Source organism: Carya illinoinensis, chromosome 5 (genome assembly GCF_018687715.1).
Source record: "Carya illinoinensis cultivar Pawnee chromosome 5, C.illinoinensisPawnee_v1, whole genome shotgun sequence".
Classification (NCBI taxonomy): domain Eukaryota; kingdom Viridiplantae; phylum Streptophyta; class Magnoliopsida; order Fagales; family Juglandaceae; genus Carya; species Carya illinoinensis.
In genome coordinates this window covers 3,103,349-3,117,733 of record NC_056756.1, presented here as the reverse complement: position 1 = coordinate 3,117,733, position 14,385 = coordinate 3,103,349, and the positions used below count along the sequence as shown (strand labels likewise).

At 35.3% G+C, this 14,385-nt stretch overlaps 2 protein-coding genes across 2 annotated transcripts; one reads left to right on the top strand and one right to left on the bottom strand.

Moving 5' to 3' along the window:
- The first annotated feature begins 4,365 nt into the window (after positions 1 to 4,365).
- LOC122308732 (hemiasterlin resistant protein 1) lies at positions 4,366 to 6,614 on the top strand. The gene is made up of 5 exons (XM_043121938.1): positions 4,366 to 4,522; positions 5,008 to 5,067; positions 5,257 to 5,340; positions 5,457 to 5,632; positions 6,269 to 6,614. The coding sequence occupies exons 1-5, from the start codon at positions 4,501 to 4,503 to the stop codon at positions 6,365 to 6,367; spliced, it is 441 nt and encodes a 146-aa protein (XP_042977872.1). The 5' UTR covers positions 4,366 to 4,500; the 3' UTR covers positions 6,368 to 6,614.
- Positions 6,615 to 10,244: 3,630 nt separating this feature from the next.
- On the bottom strand, positions 10,245 to 13,942 carry LOC122309085 (gamma-glutamyl peptidase 5-like). The gene is made up of 4 exons (XM_043122445.1): positions 13,411 to 13,942; positions 11,020 to 11,172; positions 10,719 to 10,886; positions 10,245 to 10,600 (listed from the first exon to the last, which is right to left on the bottom strand). The coding sequence occupies exons 1-4, from the start codon at positions 13,717 to 13,719 to the stop codon at positions 10,499 to 10,501; spliced, it is 732 nt and encodes a 243-aa protein (XP_042978379.1). The 5' UTR covers positions 13,720 to 13,942; the 3' UTR covers positions 10,245 to 10,498.
- Between the last annotated feature and the right edge of the window lie 443 nt (positions 13,943 to 14,385).

The window sequence follows — 14,385 nt, the reverse complement described above, 5'->3', positions numbered from 1 at the left end:
CTTTTGCTTCAATATTAAGTTCTTTGACTGGCAATTGAACTTTGTTGTGTGGTTGTAGTGGCAGCCATCCATCCCTCAAAATCTTGATCATTTTCCCATTTCTTACCCTCCACACCAAGCCAACTTTGACCAAGTCCAAGGATGAACACATATTTTTCCATATCAAAGATGGTCTAGCCCCTTCTTTAGCTTCCATTAACACCCCATTTTTAATATACTTCTCTTTCATTATTGCTGCAACTAGAGTTTCTAGATTTTGAATTATCCTCCAACACTGTTTTGCAAGTAAGGCTATGTTAAAACATTCAAGATCCCTGAATTCCAACCCTCCAGTCCTCTTCGATTCACTCATTTTGCTCCAGCTATTCCAATAAATTCTAGTATCATTGTTGCCCAAATGACTAATATAAGAGAAGTGAATTGGATTATATTTAAAAATTAACAATTAGAATATAAAATATGAACAAAATACTGAGTAGTAGTATATACAATATGTATAGTAGGGGTAAAAAAAAAAAGCAAAATCAGTATTTTAACAAGGTTCAACCCTACTACTTATGTTCTTGCCTCAATCTACTCATGAGAATTCTCAAATTCACTATTAAACCTCCTCCAGATAGAGATAGAAATCTATTACACTTTTGAGTAGTACCACTATAAAGAATCTATGTAGAACACCTTTTACATTTACAATCACCTTACATGTAGTAATTCAATTATTCTCTTTACATAATACCTTTTACACGCACAAGATTTATATACAACATTTTACTAATACAATAGTTGATAATTGGTAGATTATCAAAAAATACTCCTAAATTAGTTAACTATGAATAATACAATGCAAATTATATATCTCTCAAAATGTCCTTCAAGTGTCTAAAAGTGTTGTATTTAGATTTACCCACAAAGGAGGACAAACTTAAATCTTTTTCATAACTCCCACAAGCCGATACCCCAGTTGTTTGTAAAATCACTGTTCTTGTATCTACTGCAATACTAAAGCTAAAGAATATGGATGTTTTTGTTTATTCAAAAACTAACCTGTAGCCATTTTAAAAGTAGTGCTCTTCCAAAGATGACACAACCATTTGCAAATAATATATGGTTAGTTCTTTTGCCAACCCTAGCAACAATAACTCATTTTGTATTACTAATTATTTCTGATGTTTCAATCAAAGCACCTGAAACCTTAGCACACAATATGAAGAGATAAGGAGAGATTGGGTCCCTTGCCTCAACCTCTTGATGGTTTGAAAATCTCCCTAAGTTATTCATTCACCAACACCGAGTAGGATACAGATGTTATACACTCCATAACCAAGTCTATCCATCCATCCGTAAACCCAAGTTTCTTCATCATTGTCTCTAAGACCTTCCACTCTAATCTATCATATGTTTTAGCCATATCAAGTTTAAGCGCCATACTCTCAAATTTTCTTTTGTCTGCTCTTCATGGTGTGTAGAGTTTCATAGGCCACTATGATATTATATGTGATGAGCCTCCCTGAAATGAATGTGCTTTGGCAATTTGACGTGATAGTAGGTATAATCTTTTTTAACCTGGTTACTAGTACTTTCAATTTATATGTTTGTACGGTACATTACACAAACTTATTGACTTAACTCACTAACAAGAACATGGTTATTTATTTTAGGAATCAAAGCTAGATAAGTGATTGTTAGTGTATTGATTTTTTTAAAAATGTTTAAACATGTTAAAAAATATTTGAAATAAAAAGTTAAAAAAAAAGTACAATGTGTACTAAGGGCACACCAAGTAGGCAAACTTGGGTAGCATAATAGCACTACTCTTTATATAAATGTATATGGATTTGGTCGGTTGAAGACGATGGTGATTTTCTCCAACCTTACAATTTATTGAGTAATTATACTTGAAAGTCTTTGTACTAAATATCATTTATGGGATATAATTTAATTTAAAAAGTTAATATTAAAATTTAAATTTTACAAATCAAATTAAAACATATAAATGGTATATGGTATAAAACTTTGAAACATAGCTACTCTAATCTATTTACCAATATGTTATTCAAAAAAAGATAAATGAAGTACATAGGACATGTATTTCACCGGGTTTTATGCCGGTTGCTTGAGACGGTGGCATGCGTATCTAATTTTACAGATGAGAAGATAGAGCACATGATTTATATTACTTACATAATAGTGTTTAATTTATAATATTTTAATTTAAAATTTATATTTTAAATTAAATTATAGCATATAAGTACTTAATAAATTAAATATGTTATACACATCGAATTATAAATATAATTTTTCTTATTAAGATATGGCATGATCCTATCTACATATAGCATATTCCTTTTCATTTATAACCAAACAAATGACAACAAAAGAAAAAGGAATTTATGGAAGAAAACATCTCTTTATTAACTTTACTCTTTGACCAACGAACTAAATTTTTTTAAGGATGCTCTAATGAAATTTCACAAAATAACTAATATAACTTCATGACATTAGTCTTGTTGATGGATTTCTTGTCTAATTGGATGTTGGTAAGTGGGGAACAATTTTTCAAAAGAGATGTGTCGGGTATGTTTGGGAATTAAAGCTTACTCTTTTATATTATTGATGGACTTCATGCCCCCAGGCCAATTGATACCATACTCTTCCACTTTCTACTGTCAACTATCATTATTAATCAAATGAACGCGATAAGTGAAGTTATTAATTTTAGGGTTTGTAAGCAAATTATATATATAAAAAGGTAAAATTTATTAGTAAGAATAGCATTTTTTTTTATGGAAAATGTTAAATATACTTAAGAAAAATTTACAAAAAAACTTACTTCTTCACATGCCAGTTATTGATATGCTGAAAATCTTAAAATTTGAAATTCAAAATTTGAATTTAAAAAAGAAACTAACAAAATAAGTTTTTATAAATAAAAGTGCAAGTAAAACTAAAAGTACATATAACACTACTCTTAATTGATATATAGTTGTGTGATCAAATTAATGATTTTATCTATTTTAAAATAAAAAGATACTATAGTTGTTAGGGGGAGAAATCCTAGTGCCGCCACTCTCCCTCTCAAACTCATTCTCATAAATCTTCCAAATCGCAGAGGCCGAGCTCCTCCTCCTTCTCATTTCTCATTCTTCCTCTCATTTCCTCTTGTCTCCATCCCTTATTCTCTTCCTTCCCTCCTCTCTCTATCCATCCTCTTATCCCTCTCATTCCCTCATTTCTCTTATTTTCTTAATTTATTTTATTTTCTTTAAGGTTAAAAAGACGGATCTACAGTTATCCGACACCTCTTGTAAGGCATGAGTAGCACAAGATACTTCCTAGGTCGATTATTGAGAAGATAGTAGCGGATCACCAGATTAGATCATTTAGATATGACTTTTATGCAAATTTCAAAGTCTACCGCAGTAGATCTAAAACGTAATTCATCATTTTCACATATATCTTTTTTGTTTTCATTGTTGTTTCATTTTGTTTAGTTAAAAAATAAAAAATAAAAATATCGTCTATCAGATTTTTTGTCCGTATAGGTTAAGTCCTATTCTCCTATGAAGTGTGAGGTATGAGTCTTTGTTTTAGGCAAAGTGCTATATCTTAAATGGTTTGTCTATAGAGAGCTATAATAGTAGTTAAGACTATACCAATCACAAAAGAATTTGTGAATTGGTAGAGCTCCAAATGTAGTAGTTAGTTTGTAATTTGAGAATTTCTCTGTATATATCTGGTTATGGATCTAATTTTTTTCAGATGAATGAATAAAGTCAATTTTTCATAGAAAAAAATTAAAAAGATAATATGACTACAATTATAGAGATGTGATAGTAAATATATCATAATCTAAAATATAACAGTATTGCACTGCAACCACAAGGGATATGCATTTCATCCTTGCGTTCAAAGGGTTTCTAACTGGCAAGAGAAAAAAAAATAGAAAAAAATAATATTAAGGTTTCTGCCAACATGATCTTGATTATTATTAAGAAAATTCTATATACTATATTATTATTTTATTAAATAAAATATGCCACATTTAATATTATTGAATAATCAATTATTACATACTTCTTTACTATTAAATGATAATAAATATACCATATCATATATAGTAAAATATAAATTTACTATATAGATAAGGTAGTAGTATAGTGCATAAGGTTCCTTTTATTATTAATGAAAACGGAGTTCTTATTGGCATTGAAAGGCCTTTTTGTAGATGGGTCCATCGGGAGCCGCTGTCATCTTGTTTAACTCATCTGCAGCTTCCTCGGTTATGTTCGGCTCGGCCCAAAGAGTAATATCACCAGGAAAACCAATCATTCGATGCCACGTTATGGGCTTCACATGAATCTGGCCTTACTTCAACTATGTTCAGGGTTTTAAGGAGCCACAGCCTACAGGTCACGAATATCTTATTACGTCTCTGTATTTTCATATTTCTGGAAGTTCCGACCTAATCGCATCTTTCTCTCCGCCGCTTCATCACGAATCATGCCTCGCCGAAGCTCCGGAGGTGAGTGTCTTCCTTATCTCTCTTCTTACCTATCATCAATTTGTTTCTATTTTCCTGATATTTTCTAGGGTTTCCTGTCCTCCGTTTATGTACGGTTTTGTTTGGCAGCTGAGCGAACCACCGAGAAACTTAAAAAGATTTCAACTTTTTGAGGCTATGCTTTGTAAAATAAAAAGATGCTTTAGTAGGTCAATATTTGTATTCGGTTCTATTTTTGATTTAGGGCGTTAGTGTTATCGCTTCCCAGATATTGGGAAATTTGAGATTTGAAAATTTTTGTACTTTTTTTTGCTTGTGACCGTGGCCTAGTGGGTATTGCGCGTAGATTGATCTGGGAACTTGGGATTTAGGGATAGGTGTAGGATTTTCTGTTTAAATATATTTATGTGGATCTGAATGATATTGCAACTTTGAATCAACATAATGCTTTCGTTTATCCATGTTTTATTGGTTTGGCTGGTCAATGATTCTGACTTCCGCTGCAGGAAGATCTGCTTCCCGTGCACCCCCTCGTCATGCACCGGCGCGAAACCCACCTCAGCCAGGTATTAATTATTGCGTCACGCATTGTATGCATTACTTACGAGTCCTTTCTTCCAAGCGTTTTGTTTGGTTAATATCTTATTCACACTTCGTGACATTGTTTGGGTCATCCACCTGATTCGTTTACTTGTATCATATTCTGTTTCTTATTTTTCTGATTACGAGAGATTGTAATGTTTTTTTTTATGCAGTTAACCATGCTCCTCCTCCAGCTCCTGCACAGGGCGGTGGTGGTGGATCCATTCTAGGAGGCATTGGTTCGACCATAGCCCAGGGTATGTGAAGGAAAAATATATTGGTAAATTTTGATGTGGATTATTTCACTTTGCATAGCGATAGTGTTGATGCTCATTTAAAGTGAAAACCAGTCTAAATTTTTCTCTTGTTACAGGAATGGCTTTTGGCACTGGAAGTGCAGTGGCCCACAGGGCTGTGGATGCTGTGATGGGTCCTCGCACTATTCAACATGAAACTGTGGCCTCTGAGGCGGCTGCTGCCCCAGCTCCTACCACAAACAGTTTTGGTGGCTCTGATGCATGCAACATCCACTCCAAGGCATTTCAGGATGTATGAAATTCTGCTCTTACATTACATGTTCACGATTGTTTTTTCTGATGGTATATTTAGAGAGATATTAAAGTTGAAATAATTTGCTTTCATGCATGCTCACATAAAGAACTACAATTTTGAAAATATCCACTCCCCAGGCGGTTGGATCCCTGGGTGGATGGATCTACCAAACGGAATTTAAAATTTCTTATATATTTGATCACATATGAGAATTCAGTAGTCTCTTAGCAGCCAAATTGAAGCTGATAGCTCCATTTCATTTTTCATCTTTCATCTCAACTCACTATCCAAACTTCAACTTAATCTAGAATGTACTCTTTGTACTAGGTTTGTGGCCTAACATCTTTCATGCAAGTATTTGAAGCTGATAGCTCCATTGTATTACTGGAAAATGGTTAATGTTCTTAAATAGGGACATGAATTGTCTGTTTTAGCTACACTATGTTGAGAATCCCAGAATTTAGTTGGCAATTGATGAGTCGCGTCGGTTTTATTTTTCTCAATTTTCTTTTCCTGCTACATCATAATGCTTTTAAGATACTTGTTTTTATATATGGATGGATTTGTGTTATAAATTTTAGATGTGGAAAATTAATTTAGTGGTAATGTCTCTTTGGCTTTGTTTTATTGTAGTGCTTGAACAACTATGGAAATGACATCAGCAAGTGTCAGTTCTACATGGATATGTTGGCCGAGTGCAGGAGGAACTCCGGTTCTATGTTGAATGCCTAGACACTCCAGTTTACTTTGCCATGCAATGGAAACTTTGCACCAATGAACCCAATTTTATGTTTGTTATAATGGTGATATGGTACTCCATTTATGGTTGAAGATTGACGTTTATAATAATCTACATCAGAAGATACTGATAAGAGTGTCTTTAAGCATGTCATTATTATTGGAACTGGGACATTCTACAATCCTATTTTGATTTTTGACTTCTCTTAAATTGAATTTGAATAATTAAGGATTCAGGTAAGTGGTCTTTGTTGACAGCTATCTAAGGGCACTGCAAGTGCTATGTTGCCAATACATTCGAGCACTTTTTAACTCGGCCTCCTACTCAGTTGGCTCGATCAGCTAGCTGTTGAGGTGGTAGATGTGATGGTAACTCTTAGAGGGCCGCTTTACAACGGTCCGTCCGTTGTTAAGCAATAAACAGCTTCCAATTGAAGTGTTCCACATAAGCAAGCACACACAAAAGCAGTAGGGAACACTACACTAGATGATTTAATTAAGAAACCTTGCGCCCTTTTCTAAATCCTAAACTCCTTTATTGCGTTCACACTACAAGGCAAACTTGAGTTCGATCGGCTTCATCTCTTCTCCTTCCCTTCTCTTCTTCCCATTTCCATTTCCCTTGTCTTCGTCTCTTCTTCTTCCCATTTCCTTCTATTCTTCCACAGCTTCAATGAGTAAACTTTTGGTTCACCATCGGGGCATTGTTCTTACCGCCAACCCCTTATCAGACCCATCTAATCTCTACGAGGACATTAAATGAGTTGCCAATCTCAGATCGACGTCGACAATTTGTTTTCTAACTTTACCAGATCCTATTGCTTCAAAATCTTGAATGTTCTTCATCTCCCAAGTCTATTAAATTAGATCATAACGAATCATTTCAATAATGATTCTAAAGAAATTATGAATGAGCTAAAAAACAATGTGGGTTAATATTCAGTTACACAAATGAACAAATTTTTTTTTTTTTTCATATGTATACACAAATGAACAAATTATGATGAAGCTAATAGGCAAACGAGGTGCTGGAGCACGAAAATGCACAAACGCTCCTTCAAAAATAAAAAATACAAAATAAACGTCCATAGAATAACATGCAATGGAGAATAACTCAAGAGTAAGAATAATTGATAAATGAGTCCAAAAAATAGTGCCGATGATAGAGAAAATGGTGGCGGCGATGTGGGTGGTGGGTTGTTGCAGCGACTGCTAGTTGGAGCGCAAATCGACGCCGCCCCAAGCTCCATTGCTCGTCCATTTTTCGTTTTCCTTGCTTCATTATTTTTGCTGAATGTATTTCATTTTTTTATTATTTCTGATTTGAGATTTGGGTTGGTCGAAGCAGGAGGTGATGTTGGGTAGCAGAAATATCAAAAGCGAAACATGGGTTTCATCTAGTCTGCAGCACACGGGAATTATAATGAGGAGTCTATTTGTCAATATCTCATTCAAGAGCTGTTATTTGGGATTTAATAGACCGACAGGTTATAAGATTCTTTCTAACTCTTATCCTAGGGTTGTTGATACGTGTCTGGCATGCGGATAACTATGGTTTTTTGTTTTCCGCCTGCTCAAATGCTAAATAATTTCGATGGTTGAATATTATGTTTTATTATTGTAAAAGAGAAATGATAGTTACACTCGTGATTACGCAAATGTCGTGTAATCATTTTGAAAAATGTGAATGTTTGGATCTATCTTTTCAAAATAATTGTGTCGTTTGTGTATTTTACAATTGCATGTAGTATTACTTATTGGAATTTTTTGATTGATGGAATGAATGTTTGGAAGCGGACAAATTCAACCAACCAGAAGTGATGGTCTAGAGAACTTTTATTTTCTATTTTAAGTATTGTTGTGAATATTAGTGAAAAAAAGTAGTGAAAAGTAATAATAAAATATTGAATAATAGTAAAAAATATGTAAAAGGTAATAATAAAGTAATGAATAGAGTGGAGTATGGAGAGAAGTGTTGACTATCGCAACACCTAAATACATCTTTGATCAATATGATCTCCCGACCTGCAATGCTCTTGAAAAACGAGGGTGACAAAACCCAATATATCTACAAGTTGGCCTCCTGCAATGGTGTGGTAGGATTGGGTTGGGGAAAAGGAAAGAAACTTGTCTATTCACTTTGGTTCCACTCAAAATCTCCTTGGAACTTGGTTGTTCGCCATCTAATATTGCTAGGTGGCGTGATGTGGCTGCATCCCTTCCTACTTGAATAATGACATATATAGAACAAAAGTTAAGTACTCATTTGTTCGGGAAAGTTACGTAGAAAATAAAACTCCAAGATAAGTGGGGATGGGTGGATGCCCACATAAACACCGGATGCGTCCTTGGTCGAGTGGCCCTTGTAGATAGGTTTGTCAAACTTAAAAGCATTAGTAATGGATTCAACAAACTTTAACTAAAATTTAATTAAAAAATTCACTTTTATAAATTTTAACTAGTTACTTTTTACATCATCAAATAATAGGCTCAACAAATCTTTCACTATTCTATTAAAATATTGATTTTAAACTTTAGCTAGTCTCTTTCACTTAATAAATATGGCTAATCATATAGTTAAAAGTTAAATTTACTATTTATTTATTGAGTCTATTATAATATTTTATTTTACACTTTAATTATTTTTTAGTTAAAATTTAACCTGCTGCCGCCGCCGTTTTGGACTTGTGCAATTCTACCTGCTAGGCCCACAACAGAAGAATGCAGTTTTCTTTTGCTAATGGGTTTCCCTTTCTTCACGTCTTGAATATTTCGGAATAACACGCTTGAAAAAGTTGTAGGGTTCGTTGAAACATTCGAATGCTTATCGGGGATTTATTTATTTGTTAGAAAAAAAAAAGATTACGTGCGAGTACTTCTGATGAATTCTTTTTCTTGCATTTGCGCTTGAATCCTCGGTTGCCTCCGACCTACATCTTTGCAAATAAAATACTAAATCATTGGTCGGGGGCATTATTATATCATATATCATATTTATATGAACGGAGCCAGCTTGGAACATGAAAAATCTTAAAAATCGTGAACCGGTTTAGTGGAATTCTACGCTGTAACCAAAACGCGTGCGCCAACATTGTTCGCAAGTTTCTTTACTTCCAACACACGTAGAATATTTGACCTAGTCCTAGGTACTGTCAAACATTGTTTTTGTCATTCCAAAGTCAAAAGTTATATTTATACATCAAAGCCTGTCAGGGCCTTGAAAGGTCAAAGTACGAATGGCCAACTTGCGACCAAGCTTCTAAAGGTCATGGTTTCCATTCCCCACAGGACTCGATACATTTTGCTGTCTACAATATTCAACTTCGGTAACAAAAGGGGAAAAAACGCTTTAAAAAAATGGACGAGAAGGAAAAACAACCATCACAATTCTGATAAAGGACTTGGAATATTGGACTGGGAGATCAGTTCAAAGTTTCATGTTTCCTTATTCTTCCAGAAGTTTGTGGGACAACACATACTTCCATTGATGGTGAGGAAAAAAGAGAGAGAAAGAAGCTTTTAATTAATTCCCACTGGTTCTAGCCCACCTTTTTGTTTCTTGGTAGCTATATATCTCCACTCAGAAATTTGGGGAGGGTATCTTTTACTATTCGAGATAATGCAATTATAAGTGGAAAACCCCATAATTTAAATTTAAATTTATATCAGTAGGCAATTTTTTAAATGAATAAATCGTATTTTATATTTACCCATCCATTCATGATAAATCATATCTCAATATATATATATATATATATATATATCTGTTTTATTATATTAATGCTCAGTATAATGGTATAATCAACAGATTTTATTTATTTATTTATTTCATGGCATACTTAGTATCGCACAAATATAAAAACAACTTGAATTGTGAAAAACTTTTGTAATTTCATGGACAAGGGACTTTGGAGATTCCTTTTACGATACGGATTACAGTTAATCATATCTCAAAAGTTAAAAAATGCCAACTTAGAGACAGCTAAACTTGCCTCCTAATGCAGCAGCAATGCATCTAGCTCATCACCGATGTATCACACATCTCTAATTCTTCATTCCTTCTAATTCCGAGGATAAATTGATATTTACAATCTTATTTTATTCTTAATATTGAGATCGTCATCGTCATAATCCACCCTTGAGAAAGCTAATGCACAGTTTCTTCCATGCCTCTCTATCAGGCTCACGTGCCCCGGCCTTAGTTTTCACCTCCTCAGCATAAGTATCCTGCACGTGATGAACATTTAAAAAAATAGTCAAAATTAATGTTCTTCAACGAACTATCTACACCATTCTATTGCTTACTGCTCAGCCTGATGTTTGATCGATCCAACAGAGGACATACCGCGATCATATTGCGCTGGAGAAGACGATCAACGAGGTGCAGAAGAATGTCTTGGGTGTACTCAGGGTGACCTTGGATGCCCATTAGATGGTTCCCACACCTAAACATCTCAATTCCAGTCTTATCAGACCATGCAATCTTCTCAGCCTTGGGAGGAAGTTCCCGGACCTGGTTTATATATATATATATATATTACATTAGTTCAAGCTAGCAGCATTAATCATTTTTTTTTTCCAGTGCTCGTGATCATTTAGAAATTTGGGTTACCAGGTGGCCTTTTAGGAAAAAAACATAAAAATACCTCGTCTCGATGGCATTCGATCAGAGAGAGAGTCGGAGGAAGTTTTAAAGATGAAAGGAACTTCGAGGACGTTGATAGATGGATGGTTGTGACTCCCATGTCCCACCCTGACATGTGCCGGCCTGTCTTTCCTCCCAATGCACGGGCCAGTATCTGATAAAAAACCATGATGGCTCACTTTCGCGTTAAAAAGAAATTTTTTTTTTTTTTCATGATTTGGAAGCAAGAAACATGTGGCTCATAAGTCATAATTGTCACCATAAATATATTATACAAAAAACTAAAGAAAAAAACAGAAAGAACAAAAACAATCATTAATTGCATCTTGTCCAAATAGAATTGAATCGTGCGCTCGACAATGCGTGATGAACGATATGATTGTTTGTCCTTCGCAATATCTTAGCCTGATGGAATATCAATCAGAAAACTTTATCCAATAAAACCAAATTCCAATCTTTCATGGGTTGGAAAATCAGAAAGAAAGAGAACGAATGCACATGTAGTGTCGGACATCCTTCCTTTTCGTACTCTTAACGACGGGGGATAATTAATAGAGGACATGTCGCTTTGGGAAATCCAATGTAGGACCCATGGTTCATTATCATTCTAAGAATTAAACTATGATGGCGTGGCTGAAACAGGTAACCAAATTAGTACGTCCCCACACGTACCAAAATTCAATAATAGCGATCAAAAGGGCATCGCATTTGCTAAGCAGATAGATGCTGACTTTGTCCACCGACAATTGCTATGTGACAACCATAGAATGAGCCTATATATATAAATAAATAAATGGCTCATGTCCACATTGCCAGCAGTGTAGAGAATGATAACGTATTTTAATGTTTTGCACTTTGTTCCATATTATTTTATGGTAAGCATTATGGCTCCAAGACAATTATTTGATTGGATTATAAGCTAGATTTATGCACAGCGCAGTAACATGTGACAACCATATGTGGGAAACTTATCTCATCTATGTCCCAACAAAGCCACAACCCACAAAAGAAACCTGTCATGATCTAATATTTTAAAAACAAAAAAGAGAACAATTCAATAAATAAAACCAGTGGTTGAAACATGCCTGATCATTAGATAAGCATCTCAGTTGTACACATGCATTGTCGAGATTTCTACTCTACTAAAATATTTTTCATGTGGGCTTAAGAAAGAACTTCCACTAGCGATCTGGAACCATCTAAATAAGCTCTCCAAATTATTGTTTGACTTTTTCTGGGTTTCTAAAAGTCCTACCCACCAACTTAAGCATGTCTACAATTAAGGGGATTTATCAGGAATTTGAAACTTGAATAATTTGAAGTTTGTGGCATTGTTTAAATTATTTTGAAGGTTGACAAAGCTGAGTGTTAAAGGAGGCAATTTTAAGTGGGCATGAATAAATAGGAGATAATAAAGTATGAAATGGGCCCCGTGTGGTACATAGTACAGACGGCTCACCACGCATGCAGCATGCTGCGGTCAAGGACCGAGACTCGATCGTCTTGTCTATAAATCGGAGCGGGACCGAACCGTATAACTAACCGTCAACCGAGATTTTGTTCCTTTCATATCTCTCTCTCTGCCCCCTCACAGTTGCGGCATTGGCGTTTCTAACTTTTTTGTCTCGTGACAGTTTTCGTGTTCACTCGGAGTGATTGCGCTCGTGAAACAGGAAAATCAACGTATGACGTATGTCCTATGACTTTAAACGACCCCAAAAAAAGAGTTGAAGAAATCCCTATTATCAAAAGGGCTTTCCATTTTTCTTCTCTTTTTTTCCCCCGACTCAATTTAAGAATGGAAACGGCCTAAAACTTGAGCCTCCCAGATGGCGAGATTGGCCGTGTGACATGTGTGCAAATACCATTCAATATGAATGGATCGAATTTTAGATTGGAATGCCAAAAAGAAAAAGAGAAAGAAAAACCAACCCTGATAAAGTATCATTTTAAAATTGGAAAGAAGAAAAAACTAAAACCCAGCAAAAAATAGCTAGATGCTAACGTGCTTGGGAGTTGGGATTGAATGGGCTGTATGTGCAATGTGGCATCCATGGTGGGTGGTGAACAACAACTAGGTTGGCATTTGACACCAAATATCAACAAGGAAAAGAGCACAACCAAATCCCCCCGCGCCGCCCCTCCCCCCCCCCCCCCCCCCCCCAAAGAAAAAAAAAAAAAACTGTCCGACTATTTTGTTCGCGGAGAGACTTGGAAGCATTTCTATTTCTTTCTCTAATTTTTCATCGCATTCTCTGAGAATGATAGTTAAGACACTAACATGTATGACAGGATGCCAAAAAGAATTGGAGGTGATTTACAAAAAACACAAACAGCCAATTTTAGTATTACGAGTTTGTATAGAAAGAAGATCAAAAGAAGAGATACATACCTGGTGTCCAAAACAAATACCCAGTACTTTTTTCTTCATGGAGTCCAATTTCTTCAACAGATTCAAGAGCTTACAGATCCAAACGTCGTTCCCATGCGCATCGTTGCAGCTTCCGGTGATCACAAACCCGTCAAAGAGAGCGATCTCTTCGTCTTCCGGGAACTCGCCGCAAGCCACCCGGTACACGTCCCAAGTCTCGCCTTCCTCGGCCAGCATTCCCTCAAACACCCCAAAGAACCCTCCATACATCTTCTTCACGTAGTCAGAGTCCTCCGCGCACAGAAGAACAGCGAATCTCTTCCCACCCATTTCCCTTCTCTCGCCCCCTCTCCACTACTGTCGCTCTGTTAATGGAGTTTCGCTGAGATAAAGGACCGTTTCCTTTAATTCTATATTTGAAAATGCCTCTTTCTCTCTCTAAAACCAGTCTAGAGAGAGGACAAGTGAGAGAGAGAAACAGGAGGCTGATGATCCTCTCTTTAAGCCTCAAGGTTGTCCCTCTCTTTGTCTTCTTGGTGGCGGATACACAGCGTACGAGCTGTTTATAAACTAGTGGGTTGCAGAAAGAGTCATGTCTGGCGACGTAATTTACAATCGAGGCCTCGACGTAATTTATTCAACTTTCCATCTCAAAAGTGTTTCAAACTTTCGGAAATTAAAAGAAAGTGCATTATTAAGATTTAAGAGAGGAAAAAAGATAGGCAGTGTGAGTCCTATATTCTATTACGAGTAACTGAGCAATTATGGTGGATCTCGATTTAAAGCAATCTTGTAATCAATGGATTTTACCCTTCTCACAAAAAAGTAATTATTTTGATTAAGTACGGTAGGGTGATTCGTTTCTAAGATAGAAAAAAATTCCATCCAATGAAAAAAAATGCCACCTATATCAATATGATGTCAAACAATAATAATATAATCGTTAATTACTTTCACCATTTCCAAAAACAAAAAAAACATTAAAACCCTTTCACA